The sequence below is a fragment of the Ornithorhynchus anatinus genome, chromosome 17 (genome assembly GCF_004115215.2).
Source record: "Ornithorhynchus anatinus isolate Pmale09 chromosome 17, mOrnAna1.pri.v4, whole genome shotgun sequence".
In the NCBI taxonomy this organism is placed as follows: Eukaryota; Metazoa; Chordata; class Mammalia; order Monotremata; family Ornithorhynchidae; genus Ornithorhynchus; species Ornithorhynchus anatinus.
Window position 1 is genome coordinate 45089287 of NC_041744.1, and position 24072 is coordinate 45113358.

General features: G+C 43.7%; 1 protein-coding gene across 2 annotated transcripts; it reads left to right on the forward strand.

The window, feature by feature from the left end:
• Positions 1-15928: 15928 nt before the first annotated feature.
• On the forward strand, positions 15929-23633 carry LOC114817879 (NKG2-A/NKG2-B type II integral membrane protein-like). 2 transcript variants are annotated; one of them, XM_039914517.1, is made up of 5 exons: positions 15929-16087; positions 18915-19007; positions 21736-21837; positions 22010-22072; positions 23175-23633. In XM_039914517.1, the coding sequence occupies exons 2-5, from the start codon at positions 18917-18919 to the stop codon at positions 23384-23386; spliced, it is 468 nt and encodes a 155-aa protein (XP_039770451.1). In that variant the 5' UTR covers positions 15929-16087; positions 18915-18916; the 3' UTR covers positions 23387-23633. The 2 variants fall into 2 exon arrangements, with proteins under 2 accessions (XP_039770451.1, XP_039770452.1); XM_039914518.1 differs by lacking the exon at positions 15929-16087 and adding an exon at positions 16327-16527.
• Positions 23634-24072: the final 439 nt, after the last annotated feature.

The window sequence follows — 24072 nt, forward strand, 5'->3', positions numbered from 1 at the left end:
GGTTGGTAGTAAAATTTACCTATACCATTTATGAACTAGGAGGAGATTGGATAATTTTGGAAATAAAATGTTAATAACTATGAAAAATTTCATAGGAACATGAAGACAGCTGCAGGGATACAGGATTTGGCTGTTCCCAGGCCATGCTTTTTTGAACACCCGTGCTGCTGGAAGTTTCTTCTAATAATGGAAGATAATGAATAGCAACTAAAATACAGTGGAACTAAATGTTCAAAAAGCCCATGTCATTTTCTTTCACTCTGAAGACCCATCAAGTGCTGGAATTATTTTTCTAAATCTGATTCCTCACAACAAAGTACGAAGATGAACCTTGAGTTAGACATCTGAGAACAGTATAAAAATGGTGGGGTAGAAGTTAGCTGCCTCACTTCTCAATAGACAATCTGCCCTCAAACAAGTAGCTACTGCTGTTTGACCTTGGGCAAGCCACTTAACTTATCTATGCCTCAGTTACCTCATCTGTAAAATAGGGGTTTAGACTGTGAGCCCCACGTGGGACAAACTCATTACCTTGTATCTACCCCAGAGCTTAGAACAGTGCTCACCACATAATAAGGGCTTAACAAATACTGTAATTATTATTATTGGAATCTTGACTTTAGATGCATCATCCTCAAACACTAAGCAGAGCCACAGATGTGTAAAAGTACAGTATTCATTTCAAGTTAAACTTTTGTGTCTCTGCTGTTCCAAATATTATATTGTCAGCTGAAGGTCAGTGTCCAAAGACCAGTGTCAAAGAGAGATGAATTGTTGGATTTAAGGACTGTGAATGGCTCAATAATTCTAATAATTATGGCATTTGGTAAGTGCTCACTATGTGCCAACCCCTGTTCTAAAGTCTGGGGGTAGATACAAGGTAGTCAGGTTGTCCCACATGGGGCTCGCGGTCTTCATGTGAAATGAAACTTGAAATGAACATGAATAGAAATGGTTTATAAATAATTTCCCTCTACAAATTACCCAGGTTTATAGTATAAATACTGCACATCAGTAACTGAATGCAAATTTCAATTACATCAATTTTGATGCTGATAATAATCACAATTAAAATGATTCTAAAAATGAATGAAAAGAAAAACATAAAATGATTGACCAAGAACACAGGGTAGTACAAGAAAATGGCTGTAACTTCAGTGAAATGACCAGGGAAACATGTTAGAATTAAAGTATATTTAAGCCTTTCATTGCATACATGGAATATGAACCAAATAGCAGTTCAGTTCCCAGAGGAACCAAATAGTTGAGGACACAATAATAAGAAAGTGAGATATGCTGTTTTCCACAAAACTTGAGATGTTTAAACCTACCTCGATGTGAAAGTTCTACATCTGAATCCATTTCTACTAATTCTAGTGCAATTTCAAAAAAGTTCAGTTCGGTGCTCCGCACAGAGTTAGTGCTCAATGGATATTACTGATAGATTGATTATTGACAAATGATTGGAGAGGAGGATTGAGCCAGAAAACTGGGTGAATCCCATCTTTCTTGGAAGTTACCAAGGTCATTGACTCGGCATCTTCTGGTATCCAGAGAATGGAGTCTGGAAGAATTATTATTATCATTATTATTTTTACAATAATGATGGAGGAAAGGTTCTGATCACAGAGTCTACTAATGAAGTTACCGTAGCCAGTCAAAAGGGAGAGATTCAGAGCATGGTGATGGGCACAAAAAGAAATGAACTAGGCTTCAATGAGCAAGGAGTGGAACGTGGGCTTACAGCACAGTGGGAAGACTTATAAATTGAGTATTAATACATAATGTGGTGGTTATTTTTGCAGCAACCCTCACTGGTGTTGGAGTGGATGGATAAAGTTTACTTTAACATTACTATTTGTCTTCACTTTCGCAATTACAGAGTCACTGTACAGGCCACTAAATGCAAGCCAAAGAATAACTGAAGGTGGTTCGTAGGTATATTCTCACTAGAATGGGAGATAAATGTAGACTAAATGGAAAGTGACTAAGTAAACATTTCCTATCAGCAGATCATGACTCTCCGGGGAAGACTGAACTCCTAGGTCAGAGAATGCTCTCTCAAAACTACTTGCTTCTATTCCGATCACTGCCCATTCGATTATTAATCACCAAACTTTCATTCTTGGTAGATTCTTGTCTCCAATGCTGTTCAGAAAGCTGGCATATCAGGTCAACCTGCTTCTTTCTGAAGATGAGATACATAGAAAGGGATTATGAACCCTGGAGTTGATGCAGACAAGATATATAATAATAATAGTAATATTTGTTAAGCACTTACTATGTACCAAGCACTGCTCTAAACGCTGGGGTAGATACAAGGTATTCGGTTTGTCCCACTTGGGGCTCACACTCTGAATCCCCATTTTGCAGATGAGGTTACTGAGACACAGAGAAGTTAAGTGACTTGCCCAAGGTCACACAGATGACTAGTGGCAGAGCCAGGATTAGAACCCATGACCTCTGCCTCCCAAGCTCATGCTCTTGCCACTGTCTTATCTACTGCTATGCAAAGTTTAACATTATCCCAACTAAGAAATGTTTGAAAATGTGCAATTGATCAAAACTTGGTATGGGTATAACTCAGCACTTATCTCTGCTGAATCAAATCACAGAGACTTCTCAATCTAAAGCTTGGCTAAAAATCATTATCACTGCTTCAGTCTCTTTTCCTAGTTGTGTATCAGCATTCTGTCGATTATACCCTGAAAACTTTTCAGTGCGCTCCTTAGTGAGGACTCAAGTTCTTATTTTGTGCCATAATACAAGGACTTGACATTAGTTCCTCCCAATAATGGGTAAATTCTGACTCAAGTCGTTAGAAATACGCAAAGCCAGATTTTTGCACCAAACTGCAAGTGATAAAAGGGGAATTCTCTCAAGGAGATTTGAACCAGTCCTGATGAAGAGAAAGACACCTGCTCTGAGGCGGATGGTTCCATGGTCTTTGGTAGAGAGGCCAGGAAACGTCTGAAGGAAAGAGGCAGAAACTTGGGGTCGAAGGTGAGGATGAAGACCTCTGCGGATCCTGGGTGTTAATCCCAGAGACCGCCACCTAAAACTCAACATGAGCAAGACTGAGCTCCTCATCTTCCCTCCCAAGCCCGGTCCTCTCCCAGACTTCCCTATCACCGTGGATGGCGCGACCATCCTTCCCGTCTCTCAGGCCCGCAATCTCGGTGTCATCTTTGACTCATCTCTCTCGTTCACCCCACACATCCGGTCCGTTAACAAGACCTGCCCGTTTCACCTTTACAATATCGTCAAGATCCACCCTTTGCTCTCCACCCAAACGGCTACCTTACTGCTACAGGCTCTTGTTATATCCCGGCTAGACTACTGTGTCAGCCTTCTCTCTGATCTCCCTTCCTCCTCTCTCGCCCCGCTCCAGTCTATTCTTCAATCCGCTGCCCGGCTCATCTTCCTGCAGAAACGATCTGGGCATGTCACTCCCCTTCTTAAACAACTCCAGTGGTTGCCTATCAACCTCCGCTCCAAACAAAAACTCCTCACTCTAGGCTTCAAGGCTCTCCATCACCTTGCCCCTTCCTACCTCTCCTCCCTTCTCTCTTTCTACCGCCCACCCTGCACACTCTGCTCCTCTGTCACCCACCTCCTCACTGTCCCTCGCCTAACTCGCCTATCCCGCCGTCAACCCCTGGGCCACGTCCTCCCGCGGTCCTGGAATGCCCTCCCTCCTCACCTCCGACAATCTAATTCTCTTCCCCTCTTCAAATCCCTACTTAAAACTCCCCTCCTCCAAGAGGCCTTCCCAGACTGAGCTCTCCCCTTTTTCCCTCTGCTCCCTCTACCCCCCATCCCTCTTCTCCCCCCTTCCCTCTCCTCCTCCCCATCTCCCATCCCACCCCCTCAACACTGTACTCGTCCGCTCCACTGTATATATCTTTACCACCCTATTTATTTTGTTTAATGAGATGTACACAACCCTGATTCTATTTAGTTGCCATCGTTTTTATGAGATGTTCTTCCCCTTGACTCTATTTATTGCCATTGTTCTTGTCTGCCTGTCTCCCCCGATTAGACTGTAAGCCCGTCAAACGGCAGGTACTGTTTTCATCTGTTGCCAACTTGTTCATTGCAAGCACTTAGTACAGTGCTCTGCACATAGTAAACGCTCAATAAATACTACTGAATGAATGAATGAAGAGACGGTCATGGAGAGAGATGCCGACTGATGGCCTCGGCCAAGTGCCGTGTACTGAGTGAGAAGAGCGAGTAAGGAATGCACTGATGGAGTTCAATAATGTTACAAATAGAACCACACAGGAAATTCACACACTGATGCTATTGTTTACTTTAAGCCATCTATTGAACACCCCTAAGATGGAGAGGCCTTTCATCACCGTGGCATTAGGTCACATGGAAAGACTCAATTGACTTTATTTGAATCCTCAAATCTGCATAAAGATATGTGAACACATGAGGTCAAACCACCAGGCCAAACCATCTATAGATATAGATATCTATATACACACACACATATATATGGGGGGTGTGGTGTGTGTATATCAGGTATTTGTGCATGTGTGTGTTTATATATATAAACACATATACACACCCACACACATACACATGGCATTTTCAACCACAGGTTCAAGAGGAGGTTGCATCTATTTATCATCGCAGGTACGTGAGTAATCTCTGTCCTCTAATGTACATAGGAACAAAGTATTATTGGTCCTTGGGGAGGGCCTTCTTTGACCACATTCCACCAGCTGAAAAATTTCTTGGTGGGAAGCTCATGGGCTGTGTCCTCTGCTGGGTTCTCTCAGACGAGATCAGATTGGTAGACTTATCTGCCAGTCTGCCTGTTGAGACTTGGTTTTATCCTTGACTCCTCTCTCTCATTCAACCAGATATTCAAACCATCGCTAAATCCCACTGGTTCAACCTCACAACGTCACTAAAATCCACCCATTCCTCTCCATCCAAACTGATATCACATTAATCCAAGCACTTGTTCTATCTCACTTTGATTACTGAACCAGCCTCTGGCTGGCTCAGTGGAAAGAGCCCGGGCTTGGGAGTCAGAGGTCATGGGTTTGAATCCCGACTCCACCGCTTGTCAGCTCTGTGACTTTGGGCAAATCACTTATCTTCTCTGTGCCTCAGTTACCTCATCTGAAAAATGGGAATTAAAACTGTGAGCCCCAAGTGGGACAGCCTGATTACCTTGTATCTACCCTGCACGTAGAACAGTGCTGGGCACCTAGTAAATGCTTAACAAATACTAAATTATTATTACAGTCCATAGTTCACTCTGTTGACCAGATATTTTTCTACAAAAATGTACTGGCCAAGTTTCCCCATTTCTCAAGAACCTCTATTGGTTACTCATTCATAGCCACATCAAGTAGAAACTCCTCAGCATTAGCTTTAAAGCACTCAGTCACACTGCTCCCTCCTACCTCACCCTGCTACTCTCCTTTCATTCACTGATTCATTCAATCATATTTATTAAGTACTTAACTGTGTGCAGAGCACTGAACTAAGAGGTTGGGAGAGTACTTTACAACAATAAACAGTGACCTTCCCTCGCCACATGAGCTCACAGGTTAGAGGAGGGGAGACATACATCAATACAAATGAATAAAATGTCAGATACATCCTTAAGTGCTATGGGGCTGGTGGGTATTGGGAGACAGAGCAAAGCGACGAGGTCAGATTGACGCAGAAGGGAGAGGGAGATGAGGAAAATCGGGGCTTAGTCTGGAAGGCCTCTTGGAGGAGATGTGCCTTCAATAAGGATTTGAAGGGGAGGAGAGTCTGTGGGATTTGAGGAGGGAGAGCGTTCCAGGCCAGAGGCAGGACATGAGCCAGGGGTTTGCGGCAAAACAGGCAAGATGGAGGCTACAGGGGCAAAGTACATGTGCTGGGTTGCAGGAGAGAAACTAGGTGACATAAGAGGGGCAAGATGATGGACTAATTTAAGGCCAATAATGAGGAGTTTTTGTCTGCTATGGAAGTGGATAAGCAACCACTGGGAATTTTTAAGGAGGGGGGTGATGTGTCCTGAATGTTTTTATGGGAAGATGATCCAGGTGAAGTATGGAGTGGAGTGGGCAGAGATAGGAGGTTGGGAGGTGAGCAAGGAGGCTGATGCAGTCATCTAGGTGGGATAGGATGAGTGATTGCACTAACCTGGCAGCAGTTTGGATGAAGCAGCGTGGCTCAGTGGAAAGAGCATGGGCTTGGGAGTCAGAGGTCATGGGTTCGAATTCCAGCTCCTCCACTTGCCTGCTGTGTGACCTTGGGCAAATCACTTAACTTCTCCGGGCCTCAGTTACCTCATCTGTCAAGTGGGGATTAAGACTGTGAGCCTGTGTGGGACAGGGACTGTGTCCAACCTGATTAACTTGTGCTTAATACAGTGCCTGGCACATAGTGAGTGCTTAACAGAAGCCACAAAAAAATAACAACTTTAAAATAAATAAACAAGTCCAATTCTTTTTTGGGAGCTAGATATGAAAGTTGATGTCACTCTATGTTATGGGACATTCCAATGACGCTTCAGAAGTGGAATGCCCAGGGAGAGCCCTGTACTGGAAATATTTAAAATTAGACACAATAAAACATATTGGTTATATTGTAACTGTTTGAGCTGGGGCTAGAAAGTTTTAATTCCATTTCCTTGTTACAAGGATCAGGAAACATCACTACCTTGTGCTTATTAATATTAAAAGTCAGTTATATTTCCATCAAGGTACTTTGTGCTTAAGTACAAGGAAGTCCTGGGCTGACTCAGTGGTCATGCTATTTTAGAATATAAAGGGAGAGAGAAGACTGACCAAACCCTCTCTGATCCCTCAGCATCAGCTTGTTAGAAGTGTGTGGGAGCATGGCCAGAGGGGACTGAAACCTCAGGGACCTCATTACTTTTGGGGTGCTCAATTGTCACTTTTGAGGCTCAGAGATTTGGAGATGAACCATGTGGGCTACCTGGAGGAAGACTTCTGGAACTCGTCCTGTCCTGGGAAGGAAAACTCTGAAGTACATGACGTTTTTAGACGCGAGGTGGAACCAGTCGTGCAAGAGTTTTCTTTTCAGTGGATTTTGAGTGTTCCTGTAGCTGGGTGAGGCCTAAGAGTTCCCAACCAAACCACAGTCAGCAGCATGGCCTAGTGGAAACAGCACAGACCTGGGAGTCAGAGGACCTGGGTTCTAATCCCAGCACTGCTGCTTGTCTGCTGTGTGACCTTGAGCAAGTCACTTAACTTCTCTGTGCCTCAATTTCCTCATCTGAAAAATGGGATTAAATTCTACTCCCTCCTACCTAGAGCGTGAGCTCCTTGTCTCTAGCCTGCTTATTTTGTATGTCCCCATAGACCCTCTAAACTACAAGCTCCTTGTGGGCAGGGAACATGTCTTCCAATTCTGTTAGTGATCTCCCAAGTGTTTAGTACTGTGCTCTGTACACAGTAAGCGTTCAATAAATTTCCTTGATTGATAAATACTATTGATTTATTTGTTCAGTGCTAGGCACAGAGTAAAAACATAATAAATATCATAAAAAGGCTGCAGTAATGGCTAGCCACACTTTATACATTTTTTCCTTCTTTTTCTTTTTCTGTCACCGTCTGCCAGCCTTGTTATTAAATCCCTCTTGATTTCTAAAATTGTATCCATCGTAAATTGAATCACTCAACAGTTGGGCAGCAATTATTAAAGAAAAGGCAGGAAAGGAAAGACTCAAGTTCAGATTCAGGCTCTGACAAAGGTCCTGAGGATATGGAACTTGGTTACTTTGTGCTGTTGCTGCTATTTGGAGAATTCTAATTATTAAAATCCGCTGTGGCTACTCAAGGTCACCAGCAAAAGTCTCTGGCCAAATTAAGTTATTTCCACAGCAGCAGTGTCTCCACTACACTTTGAATTTCTGTATCTGTTGGGCTGCCAGCACGAAGTCTGTTGTTCAGAGCAAATATCCATCCAACTCCCCATCTTCTACTAATCATTCTTTTCTTACCAAATTATCTGTCAGAGTCCTCTGACTCCCAAAAGCAAAGAGAACTTTCCTTGTGTTTAGGAGGCAAGGTAGATTGTTTGTCCCCAGCTACAGAGAAAATCTGAAAAGCAACAAGAGCTTGAAGCTGCTCACACTAAAACCACACAGGAAGACTTTAGATTCAGAATGCTCACTATAACTGTATTGTCCACTCCCACAGAGCTCAGAGCAAAGGGCCTGACCTTTGGGGGGTCATTTCTTCTTTGCAAAATCCTCTCTCACCCCAGAATCTGGGAGCAAAGCCCAAATGGGTGGGACTCTTCCATTTGTAAATTTTTTTATGGTATTTGTTAGCTGGTTACGAGTTGTCAAGCACCTTTCTAAGTGCTGGGGTAGATAAAAAGTTAATCAAGCTGAGAACAGTCCCTGTCCCACAGGGGCTCATGCTTGAAATAGGAGGGAGAATAGGTGGCAAATACCCATTTGATAGTTGAAGGAACTGAGGCACAGAGAGGTTAAATGACTTGCCCAAGGTCACGCTGCTGGCAAGTGGCAAAACTGGGATTAGAACCCAGGTCTTCTGACTCCTAGGCCCATGGTTTTTCCTCTAGGCCATGCTGCTTCTTCATTTGAGTCCTTGGACTTAGATCACAGGTATGGTGGGATATTGGAAAATCAGAGTGAGGAGTGTCAGGTGTTAAGATCTGGAGAAAATGTTGTCCACAACTTCAGGAAGCACTCGTTCCCCAGTGCAATAATCCTAAATACCTCCAGTCCCTGGATTCCTATTAGTTTCTTGTCCCTTACATGTTTTCTTTCGGGTGCGTCCTAGAGTTCAGTCATCGTCTCCCTTCCAGACTCTGAGCTAACTGTGGGCAGGGAATGCTTCTGTTTGTGGTTGTTTTGTACTCTCTCAAACACTTACTACAGTGCTTGGCACACAGTCAGAGATCGATAAATACAATTGAATGAATCTCCCTCGGCCCTCGGTGCAAAGGACATGATCTCAGGCTAAAAAGGGAGGGAATATAACCCCTAATATTTGCAAAAGAGTTTCTACTTCAGTAAATTGTTCCTTTCTTGGCTAACGAGCATATAATTCACGAGAATAAGATCTAGGGTTTAACACCTCAGTCTGAGCAGGAAGCTGAGCTACAAAAGCTACTGCTCTGTGGCTGGAAACAGTGGGTGTGCCTGTGAGCCCAGACTCCAACAACAGAAATAACATTGGCCAGATACGCTACTTATTGTTCAGCAGCTCAGAAATGATTGTATGGGGCCCCAAAAATCCTTCCTTTACCCACTTTTTTGGCATCGTTTGTGAAGTTGCTTACATGCCAAGAAAGCTGTTCTTCTGAAAGCATTAGAATAGGACCGCTTCTGTAATGAAGCAGCCTGGACTTGCGAGGAGGCTGATTCTTGCTTCCCACAACAAAGTTTAGTCACTTTTTGGTGCTCTTGATTTGATTGTTTCATTGTTAATTGACTTCTGTGTTCGCAGTTTGTTTTACCGTTTTATGTGTGTCTTCCTCCACTAAAATGGTTGAAAAAAGACTGTGACTGAAGGGATCATTTTATATTTACCTCAGCACAGTGCTTGCCCACAGTATGCAGTGAAGAATTAACTGAAGTCCTCTGGGAAGTGGACTCACCTAAAAATTGCTAATAATACTTGTGGTGTTTGGTAAGTGCTTGCTATGTGCAGCAAGGCTCAGTGGAAGGAGCCCGGGCTTGGGAGTCAAAGGTCATGGGTTCGAATTCCAGCTCCGCCACTTGTCAACTGGGTCACTGTGGGCAAGTAACTTCATTTCTCTGGGCCTCAGTTACTTCATCTGTCAAATGGGGATGAAGAATATGAGCCTCATGTTGGGACAACCTGATGACCCTGTATCTACCCCAGCGATTGAACAGTGCTCTGCCCATAGTAAGCGCTTAACAAATACCAACATTATTATTATTATATACTAAACACTGAGGTTGATACAAGATTATCATGGAGCGCCAGTATAAATAGTAACAAGAACAGTTTTTCCATCCTCATGAAAGGTAACAGAGGTACAGAGAAGTTAAATGACTTGTCTAAGGTCACACAGCCAGCAAGTGGCAGGGCAGAGATGAGAACCCAGGTGTCTCTACATTGGGAAGCAGCGTGGCTCAGTGGAAAGAGCCCGGGCTTGGGAGTCAGAGGCCATGGGTTTGAATCCTGGCTCTGCCACTTGTCAGCTGTGTGACTGTGGGAAAGTCACTTAACTTCTCTGTGTCTCAGTTACCTTATCTGTAAAATGGGGATTAAGACTGTGACCCTCATGTGGGACAATCTGATTACCCTGTATCTACCCCAGCGCTTAGAACAGTGCTCTGCACATAGTAAGTGCTTAACAAATACCAACATTATTATCCAGGCTCATGCTCTTTCATACCAAGTTTTCTTTCCCTGGAGACAAGTTGCTGAAAGGATCTAAATGGACCTCCAGTAACTTCAACAGATCTTTGTGATCTTAAAATTCAGTAGGAGACAATGAAATGAAGAAAAGGTGAATGGGCAAAAACGTTTTCTAGTTGAATAATCTATCCGTGAGGCAAATGCAGGCAAAAATGGCTTACCTTTTCTGGTAAAGAGATCCTGCTCTGGCCTGATCCCAGGATGAACCTCAAGCTACCACAGACTCAATGATAATCATGATGATGACATTTGCTAAACATCTGCTATCTGGCAAGATCTGGACCAGGGCAGATTCAAGATAATCGGATCAGACAGAGTCCCTGTTCTCCATCAGGCTCAGGGTCTAAGGGGAGGGCAGAAAAGAGGTTTTGAATGAACAGGAAAGTGAAACAAATCAAATTGAGACAGATCACAAAAGTCATTCAATCCTATTCATCGAGCACGTACTATATGCTGAGAACTGTACTAAGCGCTTAGGAGAGTTCAGTACCACAATAAACAGGCACATCTCCTGCCCACACAGAGCTGGGATCAGAACAAAAGTAAATCTCGTGATGTGTCCTGAATGCATTGGCTTCTTTTCTAATTGCAATTACTAAAAGGACATGGAGCATTTTCATAAAAAAATTGTCATCAGGAGTTAACCTCTTGAGTGAACACTAGAATGGGGCAAAGATAACACAAATATAGGATTGGGAATGAGACCAGAGGTCTCACCCAACAGTGCTTGGACTAGAAACTCCATGCCTGCAGGCCTCACTGATAGATTAGTAGCATTTTGGCCTTTTCCAGGCTGGAGGTCTCTCCCTGGCAACCTGTTTCCACCATCCAGCAGCTCCCAAAAGCCGCACAAGGCGGCAGGTTGAGGGGAGAAGCTCAGATTCCTCAGTTATCCATCGGCAGGATATTGCGGGTCTCGGTTAGGAAGGCACAATAAGCACTTAGTACAGAGTACTGAGAACACTCAGTCAGCCCTCAATACGTGTCACTGATTGATATACATATGTATATGGAAATGTAACAAATCAGCTGTCTTTCTGGTTCATATATTTGCTGGGGCTGGTGAGATTTGAATCAGTTCATGGGGCTAAAGTGGTAAGACTAGTGTGACTGACCATCTTTTCCACTTGGTTTTCATGTGGAGAGCACCCTGTTTCGCATTGCTGAATCTGTTTCTGTTACTCCTTCTTGTTGCCTCCGTCTTCCCAGAGCTGCAGATTCAGGAGCGTCATGCCATTACAGACGGTCTCACGGCAGGTTGACCAGCTATCTGCTGCTTCCTACCAACTGTAGTAGTAATACTAGTCTTAAGCACCTGCTGGATCCTCTAGTATCGCTATTATAATCATAAGATCTGTAGACTGTTTCAACTCTCTTGTATTGCACATTCCCAAGTGATTAGTCTGGTGGTTTGCACACCATAAGTGCTCAATAAATGTTGATGGGGTACAGAGTACTGGACTAAGCTTTGGGGAAAACTAATGAGGGGGAATGAGATATGGCCCTTGGCCCTCAGGGCACTCACTGAAAAACCCAAAGGGAACTGTTTATGGAGGTGTGGGACTGATGAGCTGAGGTGGCCTTTTGAGAAAATAACTCTATTTGGGTGACCCACAGAGTTTACTCTTCTGAGTGCAGTCTATACCAGAGAGAAAGACCAAAAATCTTTTTATCTTTTCAAAACAACCCTCCCCCTTCCTCCTCCCAACCTACCTCAAACCCTCCTAATATCTACTTTTTTTATGGTATTTGTTTAGTGCTTACTATATGCAGAGCACTGTTCTAAGCACTGGGGTAGATACAGGGTAATCAGGTTGTCCCACGTGAGGCTCACAGTCTTAATCCCCATTTTACAGATGAGGTAACTGAGGCACAGAGAAGTTAAGTGACTTGCCCATAGTCACACAGCTGACAAGCGGAGGAGCAGGGATTCAAACCCATGACCTCTGACTTCCAAGCCCGGGCTCTTTCCACTGAGCCATGCTGCTTCATGGACAGTTTATCTCCAGTTACTTAGAAGCAGCATGGGTTCTAACACCAGCTGGAAGACTTGGGTTCTAACACGAGCTCTGCCGCTAGCCAGCTATATGACTTTGGGCAAGTCATTTAGCTTTTCTGTGGCTCAGTTTCCTCATCTGTAAAAGGGGGATTAAATCCCTATTTTCCCATTCCCTTTGAGTGTGAGTCTCATGTGGAACAGGGATTGTGTCTGATCTAATTGAGAAACAGCGTGGCTCAGTGGAAAGAGCATGGGCTTGGGAATCAGAGGTCACTGGTTCTAATCCCCGCTCTGCCACTTGTCAGCTGTGTGACCTTGGGTAAGTCACTTAGCTTCTCTGTGCCTCAGTTACCTCCTCTGTAAAATGGGGATTAAGACTGTGAGCCCCATGTGGGACAACCTGATTACCTTGTATCCCCATCTGCCCCTGTCCTCTCCCCCTCCCTTCAGGCTTGTATCTCTTCCTGCCTCCAGGACATCTCTACCTGGATGTCTGCCCACCGCCTAAAACTCAACGTGGCCAAAACTGAGCTCCTTATCTTCCCTCCCAAGCCCTGTCCTCTCTCTGACTTCCCTATCACTGTGGATGGTACGACCATCCTTCCTGTCTCCCAGCGCCCGCAACCTCGGTGTCATCTTTGACTCAGCTTTCTCATTCACCCCACACATCCAATCCATCACCAAGGCCTGCCGGTCTCACTTTTATAATATCGCCAAGATCCGCCCTTTACTCTCCACCCAAACGGCTATCTTACTGGTACAGGCTCTCATAATATCCCGGCTGGATTATTGTGTCAGCCTTTTCTCTAATCGCCCTTCCTCCTCTCTCTCCCCGCTCCAGTCTATTCTTCAATTGCTGCCCAGCTCATCTTCCTGCAGAAAGGCTCTGGGCATGTCACTCCCCTTCTTAAAAACCTCCAGTGGTTGCCTATCAGCCTCCGCACAAAACAAAACTTCTCACTCTAGGCTACAAGGCTCTCCATCACCTTGCCCCCTCCTACCTGTCCTCCCTTCTCTCTTTCTACTGTCCACCCCGCAAGCTCTGCTCCTCTGCCGCCCACCTCCTCACCCTCCCTCGTTCTCCCCTATCCCACCGTCGACCCCTGGGCCACATCCTCCAGCAGTCCTGGAATGCCCTCCCTCCTCAACTCTGCCAAATTAATTCTCTTCCCCTTTTCAAAGCCCTACTGTGAGCTCACCTCCTCCAAGAGGCCTTCCCAGACTGAGCTTCCCCTTTTCCCTCTGCTGCCTCTCTACCCCCCCGTTCACCTCCCCTCAGCTAAGCCCCCTTTTCCCCGCGTTTCCCTCTGCTCCTCCTCCCCTCCCTTCCCCTCCCCTCAGCACTGTGCTCGTCCACTCATTTGTATATATTTTTATTACCCTATTTATTTTGTTAATGAGATGTACTTCACCTTGATTCTATTTATTGCTATTGCTTTAATGAGATGTACATCCCCTTGATTTTATTTGTTGCTATTGTTTTTGTCCGTCTCCCCTGATTAGACTGTAAGCCCATCAATGGGCAGGGACTGTCTCTTTCTGTTGCCAATTTGTACATTCTAAGCACTTAGAGTAGTGCTTTGCACATAGTAAGCGCTCAACAAATACTACTGAATGAATGAATGAACAGTGCTTGGCACATAGTAAGCACATAACAAATGCCATTCTTATTATTATTAATTGAATTTTAGCAACCCTAATACTCAGTACAGTGGTCAGGAATATCATAAGAGCTTAATAAATGCTAATAATAATTACGATTACAATAATAATAATCCTTCTTTGATGGCAGAAGCCTACATTCTTCTCTCTATTTTTTGTAGTTCATCTCTTGGCACTATCATATCCCTCATCCTCCTATAGTTTCCTTAGGGTGCCTGAAAGATCGCTTCGGCCAACTGATCAGTTATCTCCCTCCTTTCACAGGCCATGCCTGCTCCATTCCCCATTCGTTCTAAAATAAGTATCTGCTCTGATCCCAACCCTACTGCATTTAATTCCAAGATGTGGGATTGAATTCAAAGCTGAACCCACCATTTAGGGCCAGACTTTGGGGAGTTTTTGCTAAAAATGTACATTTGTGTTATCTGGTATTTTCTTTCTCCTTATCAGGTATCTCCCCAATGCCACAGATTAAACAGGCCAATCCTTGGCCTGTAGAAAGTGAATCCTAGCAAGAATTTGACTGAACAACTCTATAAAGCCTATCTTGTTGGATGTTCCAGAGTTCATTTCCTAAGAGACAGCTGTGATTTAGGGATAAACCTAAGACATAATCATTTCTTGAAAGTGCATAATGACTATTTTCATGGAAGTCAGCTGAGCAGCATTCTTCCAGAACACAGGGTCCCCTCTAGACTGTATGCTCCTTGTGGGCAGAGATTGCTTTGTATTCTGCCACTTAGTACAGTACTCTGCACAGTAATCACTCCATAAACACCCCTGAGTATTGATGAGGCTGATATTATAGGGCACCGGATGAATCTGTCCTCATTAACTGACTGACTACCAACACAATCAGTGCACAATAATGTCGAAAGATAAACGTGATGGAATCCCATGTTGCATTAATGATGCCTGAGCCCACATAACTGAACTTTCCTCTGTGATCTCATAGATGCATAGAAGGCTTATGGAAGGAAGTCATCTCTGCTAACTGCTGGAAGAAACCATCCTCTCTACCCGGCTCTTTATAGTTCCCTCTTGTGGAATGGAATAAAGTCAGATTTCTGAGCCCGTAGTTCCCTAGCAGCATGTTCTGCAGTCACAATTTACAACGCCGAATTACAGTTTCATGTTGAACGTCTGTGTGGTCTCAAAAACTGTCCTTCCCTTCTCCTATATTCTGTGACCTCCTTGGGTGCTCACTTTGCTATTCATCATCTCCAGGGGTCTCCCAGCTTCTCCAATGATAGCTAGCGCCACAGAGCATAACTGCACTGAGCATTTATGGCTCAGAGAGGCCATCCAGGCTACATTATATGATTTTTGGAGACTTGGTTGTGCACAGAGTACAGAGCTAAGAGATTATCCAGGTCTCACGTCAGTTTGCTAACTCTTTTGTCCCTAATTTGTAAGTTTCTTTGAGGTATCATTTCTACTTACTCTAGTGAATTCTCTAAAGTGCTCAATCCATTCCTCTGCATACTGTAAACCCACATCTTGGAGCAGAATTTGTCCCTGATTAGTATCTGCCCAAATAAGAGGTATTTTAAATAGTAACAGTGCTAAAGATAATGTGAAATAGGTATCTCTAACCCGCCAAAAATTCCAAGATATTGGGGTTCCAGCCCGGTGTAAGAGATTTTTGAATACCCCAAATTGAGACTGAATGCATTCATTAAGGGATGAGACCCAGGTGTTTGGTGGCCTGTGCCTGATAGACCAATTGATAACTCTTTGCTTCAGCCCTGAGCAAGTGCAGTAGGGATAGCAGACTTCAAACCAGTTGCAGCGAGAGGGCTTCCTGTGTGTTCCATTGTGAGCTTTGTACAGTGAAGATATGTTCCGTCCTCAGCTCATTCTGAAATTGTCACTGAGCTGCCAGACACACAGTGCCTCTAAGTAGTTCTCCCTGGAGGACTAGAGCTGGTTCGTTTCCTCGGCTTTTCATCCATCCTTTGGTCTCCAGAACCCGCCCCGTCTGCAAGAGACACTGGAAAATCCCTTCTCGGCACAGGTATTTGTCCATTTTACAATTTTCTTCCCTTGTATCATGGGAAATAAGGAAGATTACTTCTCCCTAAATAGATGCTAGATTATCTGACAATCTTTCTCCACATGGGTTAAATATATGGATCAGATAAATACCAGAGGATATTAGGGGTACATTATTTGGGTGTCATTGGATTGTTTCATTTTAATCGTTCTTGGTACAAGACCCGACCCATGTAAACATCCAAGCATCTATCACATTGATAACCTGCATACTATTTTTTTAAATATCTGCATTTCAAGGCAAAGTTTGTATTGTCAACTACTAAATTTAAGCCCCAAATTTCACTCACAAGAACTGAGATAATCCGTGTGTCTAACCCTTCACTCTTAGCTTGCCTTCATGGACTCAGAAGCTGGTCATTATTGACAAAGAGAGTCAAGAAGAAAGTTTGCCGTGGAAGGGTAATGGCTCTTATGTGTATGCTTTTGAACCACAAGAAAATATTTGAATTGCTGAGAAAATGTAATATGGGCTGGGAGGAAAGTCTGTCCAGGATTGATTCTTCCTCAGTGTTTCTTGTATGTGCTTAGCCTCCAAAATGTTTTGCTGTCGGCAGTCAAAATTTGTTTGTGGTGGGTCTTCCCTTTAATTAGAGGCACCTAGGGGAGGAAGGGTGGGGGATGTCAAGGGTTCTAGGTTCCAGAGAGACTTCTCTAATGTCTAGTGCAGAGCACATTCTAGGTTATTAACTGTCATCCCCTGATGATGCTGACAATGACGACAGTGAAAAGGAATTTCTGAGAGCATTTGGGGCTATTGAACTGGGAGAAATCCTCCCAGTAGCTCCAGGGGTTATCGATGAGGGAAGCTAAAATATACTCATAAGGGGAGATTATCTACTCATCGACTGTTTCCTTTAATCCAGGAGACGGTTGAGGGATCCCAGTTCATCTCTGTATGTACTGGGTGGTTCTTTCTTCCGAGTCAATTCTCTTGTTCATCAAACTTCCCATATGGCCTCCCATCCTCCTACATAAATGGACATTGGAGAAAAGGGATTGGGGTGGTTTCATTTCATTTATTTTGGTAATTATTAAGGACTCATTGGGGGTCAAGCCAAGTGTACACTGTGCTAAGTGGTTGCCCAGCCCATTGCGCAACAAACAGAAACTCCTTACCATCCACTTTAAGCCTCCCAATCAGCTCACCCTTTCTTCCCTTACATAGTAAGTGGTTAACAAGTACCACGCTGATCTCCTCCCTCACACTTCAGCCCTCCCAGCCCTCACACTTCACTCCTCTAGCTCCAGCTTCTTCACTGTGCCCAAATTGCATCTATTTCACTGCTGACCCCTTTCCCACTTCCTTCCTCTGATTCCTCCTGCTCCATTTCCACCAGACCATCACTCTTCCCACCTTCAAAGACACTAGGCTTCAAGGCTCTCCATCACCTTGCCCCTTTTTACCTCTCCTCCCTTCTCTCTTTCTACTGCCCACCCTGCACGCTCCACTCCTCTGCCGCCCACCTCCTCACCATCCCTCGGTCTCGCCTATCCTGCCGTCGACCCCTGGGCCATGTCCTCCCGTGGTCCTGGAATGCCCTCCCTGCTCACCTCTGCCAAACTAATTCTCTTCCCCTCTTCAAAAACCTACTTAAAGCTCACCTCCTCCAAAAGGCCTTCCCAGACTGAGCTCCCCTTTTCCCTCTACTCCCTCTACCCTCCCTTCACCTCTCCGCAGTTAACCCTCTTTTCCCCCCTTTCCCTCTCCTACTCCCCCTCTCCTGTCCCCTCCCCTCAGCACTGTACTCATCCGCTCAACTGTATATATCTTCATCACCCTATTTATTTTGTTTAATGAGATGTACATCACCCTGATTCTATTTATTTGCTATTGTTTTAATGAGATGTTCTTCCCCTTGACTCTTGAACTCCTTGATTTATTGCCATTGTTCTTGTCTCTCTGTCACCCCCGATTAGACTGTAAGCCCGTCAAAGGGCAGGGACTGTCTGTATCTGTTGCCGATTTGTGCATTCCAAGAGCTTAGTACAGTGCTCTGCACATAGTAAGCGCTTAATAAATACTATTGAATGAATGAATGAATAATAAGGCCACATCTCCAAGAGGCTTTCCCTGATTAAGTCCTCTATTGCCTGACTCCCTCTCCCTTCTACCTCATCTAGGCACACATGGCTCAGTGGAAAGAGCCCGGGCTTGGGAGCCGGAAGTCATGGGTTCTATTCCCCGCTCTGCCACGTGTCAGCTGTGTGACTTGGGGCAAGTCACTTAACTTCTCTAGGCCTCACCTGTAAAATAAGGATTCAGATTGTGAGCCCCATGTGGGACAACCTGATTACCTTGTATCCCCCGCAGCCCTTAACAAATACCATCGTTATCATTATTATTACTCATTGGGCATTTGATATTCACCCCACCTTCAGCCCCACAGCACTTAGGCACATATGTGTAACATTTATTACAGTCTTAACCTCTAGACTATAAGCTTACTGTGGACAGAGAACTGGCTACCAACTCACTGTACTGTACTCTCCCATTGCTTTACACACAGAGGATCCTCAATAAATAGCATTGATTGATTGGTAGATACAAGAGGATCAGATCAGACACAATCCTTGTCCCATTTGAGGCTCATAGCTTTTTTTGTGACTGATTCTCCATTTGTGTTCTATCATGATACAAGACTTTCCATGTTCTTTTATGTTCCTCTCCTTGCCGAGTGCAGTGTGATGGTTCATATGCTTCATGCTGTTTTGCCCAGATTCTTCTCCCTCCACCTCCCCCGAAGTCTTCTGAGGACTGACCTCTCCCTTTCACCTGTCCTTTTCAGAGATGAGTGAACACAATATAGCCTCTGAAGAAATGAAATTTCCCAACGCATTGCAGAAGCAGAAGAGAAGACATACAAAAGTGAAGAGAGAAGGTATAGAATATTACCAACCTAAATTTCTTCCAAAGCTGAGAGGCCCAAGACAAACCTTTTCTTAAGTGCTGACATTGCATTAAAATAATCATTCATCATGTCACTGATCTCTCAGGGATCTCAGAGTTTTAGGCGGGGTTGGTAGAAAGAGTGGCAAGTCTGATTTGCGTATCTGAACCAGCATGATATAGCAGGGGCCTGAGAGTCAAAAGGTCATGGGTTCTAATCCCAGCTCCATATTAATCTGTTTGGGCAAGTCACCTTGGCAAGTCATTTAACTTCTCTGTGCCTCAGTTATCTCATCGGTAAAAAATAGGGATTAAGAATGTGAGCCCACTCTGGGACACGGACTGTGTCCAACTTGTATCTACCTCAGTACTTAGGCCAGTGCTTAGTACATAGTAAGTGGTTAACAAGTACCACAATTATCATTATTATTATCAGAATTTTTTGATCACTTATGCTACAGAATTTACCACGCTGGATCTCTGAAAAGCCACACTTTTTCAAAGGCACACTTTTAAAAAGTGACAGCTGAATGGATTTTTGCCCAAAGAGATACATTTTGGCAGATTGCCGGGTCAAATCTTGTGTTAGAACTCAAGGGAGTTTTCACCTCTTTGGATTTAATTTGATTGCTGGATTATCAAATACCAGGATGAAGACCAGCTATGCTCTATTTAAAGTTATCAAGGGAAGTTGTGGAATTAGTAACATTCCAACCAGGATTCAAATAAAATTGGATCTGTGTCTGTCCCATCAGGCTTGGTTGAAAGAATAACCTAAACAATGAACGACTAGAATCATAACTTAATTAATAACACAAATGGAATCATTGAAATGCACAGTAGTCAAGAAGAGGCTTTCCAAGTAACTATTTATAGCTCCTAAAGTTGTCAATCTAGAGGCTTGTCTGATTCCCAATTTATGTAGTTCTGTCTCCCACAAATTATGGAAATTCAGAATGCATTATCAAATGCAGATTAACCTGGCTGGATTTCAGGGATAGGAGTCAGGACTTCAGTCCTATGTTCAGCAAACTCTAAAATGAAAAGCTTCCTCCACACAGGCCCCACCGAGAGCTCAGCTGCAATTTTAGGGAGTAGGTGGGAGGTGGTGTTTTTCACCCTTCCTGGTGAAGGTCATTTTCCTCTCAGAACACTCCAAATGATTCTGGAGCACTGGGTGAATCAGTTGGTGATCTCTGGCTAACCCCTTTGACCCCGTGGTGTGTTTGAGATAGAGAACCCTGTACTATCTTATTGAAGGCACATCTCCTCCAAAAGGCCTTCCCTGACTAAGCCCTCTTTTCCCTTTCTTCCCCTCCCTCCTACATCACCCTGACACGCTCCCTTCATTCATCTCCCTTTCCAGTCCCACATAGCACTTAGGAACATATCTGTAATTCCATTTATTTATATTAATGCCTATCTCCCCCTGTAGACTTTAAGCTTGTTGTGGGTAGGCACGGTATCTGTTATACTGTTGTATTGTACTCTCCCAAGTGCTTGGTACAGTGCTCTCCACAGAGGAAGTACTCAATAAATACGGTTGACTGATTGGCTGACTATCTAAGGGACTTCCATAGTGGGGTCAAAAGTGTCTCAGGAGAGGCTGATGGTTGGTTCCAGGTTAATGAAATATCCTGTGTAGGGGGTCACTGGTGCTGTTGAGTTGATTGCCATTTCTGCATTAAGCAGAAAAGATCATCTTCCTTCTCTAAGGCCACTCACTGACCGGTTTATGGGTCCTAAATTTTCTCCAATCTGTCCCTGAATTCCCATTCCACCTGCTCCTTCTGATGTTCACCCCTATTTAATCAATCATCTTTATACAGCACTTGCTATTTGCAAAGCACCGAATTATGCACTTGGGAGAGTAAAAGAGAACAGGTTTGGTAGAGATGCTCCCTGCTCACAACAAGCAGTCTAGAGGGGCAGACAATATAAATAAAACAATTAAGGGTGTGTACATAAGTGCAGTGAAGCTGAGGAAGGGGTGAATAAAGGATGCAGATCCAAGTTCTAAAATGACATGGGTTAGAAGAAGAGGAAATGAAGGCTTAGTCAGGGAAGGCACCTTGCAGAAGATGTAATTTTAATAAAGCTTCAAAGGCCAGAAAAATGAATGTCTTCCTAATATGAAAAGTGAGGGAGTTACAGGCCAGAAGCAGGATGTTTGTGAGAGGTTGGGGATGAGATAGATGAGAGTGAAGTAGAGTGAGTAGGTTGTCATTAGAGGAGTGAAGTATGTGGGCTGGGTTGTAGTAGGCAATCAGGAAGATGAGGTAGGAAGGGGTAAGGGGTCAAGGCTGAGGAGGTAGACGGGCAAGCACTAGATTTCTTGAGGAGTGGAGAAACAAGACCTGAACAGTTTGGTAGAAAAATGATCTGGAAAGCTGAGTACAGTATTGGACTGAAGTTGAAAGAGATAAAAAGGAGGGAGGTCAGCAAGAATGCAGTAATCAAGAACTTAATGGGGCAGCAGTTTGGATAGAGAGGAAAGAGCAGAATCTAGTTGTGTTGTGAAGATTGTATCAGCGGGATTTGGTGACCCTGAATACGTGGGTTGAATGAGAGGGCTGAGTTGATATTGCCAAGGTGACAGTCTCGTGAGACGGGAAGGATGGTGTGCTGCCTACAGCATTGGGAAAGTCAGGGGGAGGACAGGGTTTGGGTGGGAAGATGAGTTCTGTTCTGTTTACTCGGTCCTCTTCTCTATTTGCCAGATTGCTCAGTTCTTCCCTGGCCGATCTTTGCTGGAACTCTGGCCATCTTGTCCCTCGGACTCATGGCCTCCATAGTAGTAATCACTGTCCTGATTACAAACCGTAAGTAATGTCACGATGAAACAAAATACAATGATTAGCCCAGAGCGGTGTTTCTGAAGTAATAATTCTTCCTTAGAATCATGGATTGATGATGTGGATTAACCACCTGAATTGCTCTCATTTTAATCATTGGAACAATAATAACCAATAATACCCTTGATCATTTATATAGAATCTTACAACCAAGGACATCAAAGCCCTCCTTCACTTCCAAACAACACCACATCCCAGAGAGGTAGGTGAAGATCAATTGACATTTCAAATACTTATCCTGGAGCAAAATAAGGCAAGCGTGGAGAAGATTAGACTGGAAATCTGAGCACACATACCTAATCTTCATCGTTCTGCCAGGCATAGTTCTGTTGCAGCCTTTCTCTGAAGTCACCTGAATCGCGCTGTGTAAGTAAAGGTGAAAAATACCATAAATGTCACTGAGAAAATCTTTCCCCACACTATTTGAAACAAGCATTGGACCAGAAGAACAAATATAAATCAAGTCTAGGGGAGGCTATCAGTCTCCGTGGTAATAAAATGAAGTTCATTCAGATTGTGGAGGAAGGAGGGGTGAGTACAAGCAGATGTAGCTCTTTCGATATGTTTTGTAAGTCCATTTAGAAGCTCCAGTAAGTGCCTATGTCTTTGCAAATATGGGTAAACATTGAAAATAATGGGGAAAGGGATGTTGGTTATGGATTTTTGGGGCTAAAGTTGTATGCATAATTAGGAAATCACTTCAGGGGCATCCTATCTGCAAAGGAGTGACATTTCTCTTTATGTATTTTTATTAACTTCCCATTTCATCATTCTTTTATACCAGATATTATTAATTATATTTATAGTCATTGATACCCTGCATACAATTAAACTAGTCTGGGAGGTAGGAGGTTTGAGTTCTGGTCCCAACTTTGCCACAATTTCTGTAGGATCTTATACAAGTCACAACCCATGTGTAAAATGGGAATAATATTTCTCTCTGTGCCTCTTTTCCTCAAAAAAAAAAAAACAAAACCCAAAACCTGGAATCGGAAGTGGAATCCTGGGCTTTGATTTTAGCCTTGAAATCGACCTGAAGAGTTATCCTGGGACAAATAATATAACCTCTCTGTTCCTCAGTTTATTCCTCTTTCACAAGAATCTAATCATCCCCACCTCTAGCTATCTTTCAGGGTTGCTGCGAATCAATCAATCAGTGGTATTTTTCGAGTGCTTCATGTGTACTGACTAGCACTGTACTGACACAATAAAAAAATATAATGAGTTAGTTGAAGTGAAATTGCCTTGGTTCTATATAAATGAAACATATTGTCAATTATTAATTATTTTCTCTATTTATCTAGATTGTTACAATGACACTTGCTCAGAAAACTGGATTTGGAGTAGAGGGAGCTGCTACTATATTTCCAAAGAAAGCAAGCCTTGGCAAGACAGTCAAGCTGCCTGCAAGAAAAAGAATTCCAGTCTCCTGAAGATAGACAGCAGAGAAGAGTTAGAAGTGTGTTTACTTACATTTTGCAGTCTAATATTTATTCTCAGAAGTAGCGCATCCTGAAGGAACCTGCATGAAATTAGTAGTCAGGATTTTTCTATTTTAGTCTATTTGGACTGTCTGAGGTATAGAGGGCTCTCGACTGACCAGCCCCACGACCTTCCCAGATATTAAGAAGGAGAGGACATCTTGCCCATTATCAACATCATGAAGTAATGCAGGTGACGACTTCAATCCAGATAGTTTTCCAAAACCTGGCCTCTCTGCAGCAACTGAGAGGCTCCGTTCATTCATTCAATAGTATTTATTGAGCGCTTACTATGTGCAGAGCACTGTACTAAGCGCTTGGGATGTACAAATTGGTAACAGATTGAGACAGTCCCTGTCCTTTGACAGGCTTACAGTCTAATCGGCGGAAACAGACAAAAACAATAGCAATAAATAGAATCAAGGGAATGAACATCTAATTAAAACAATAGCAAATAAATAGAATCTAGGTGATGTACAGCTCATTAACAAAATTAATAGAGTAATGAAAATATATACAATTGAGTGGACAAGTACAGTGCTGAGGGGAGGGGAAGGAGGAGGGGGAGGAGCAGAGGGAAAGGGGGGGAAGAGGGCTTAGCTGAGGGGAGGTGAAGGGGGTAAAGGAGGAGCAGAGGGAAAAGGGGGAGCTCAGTCTGGGAAGGCCTCTTGGAGGAGGTGAGCTCTAAGTAGGGTTTTGAAGAGGGGAAGAGAATTAGTTT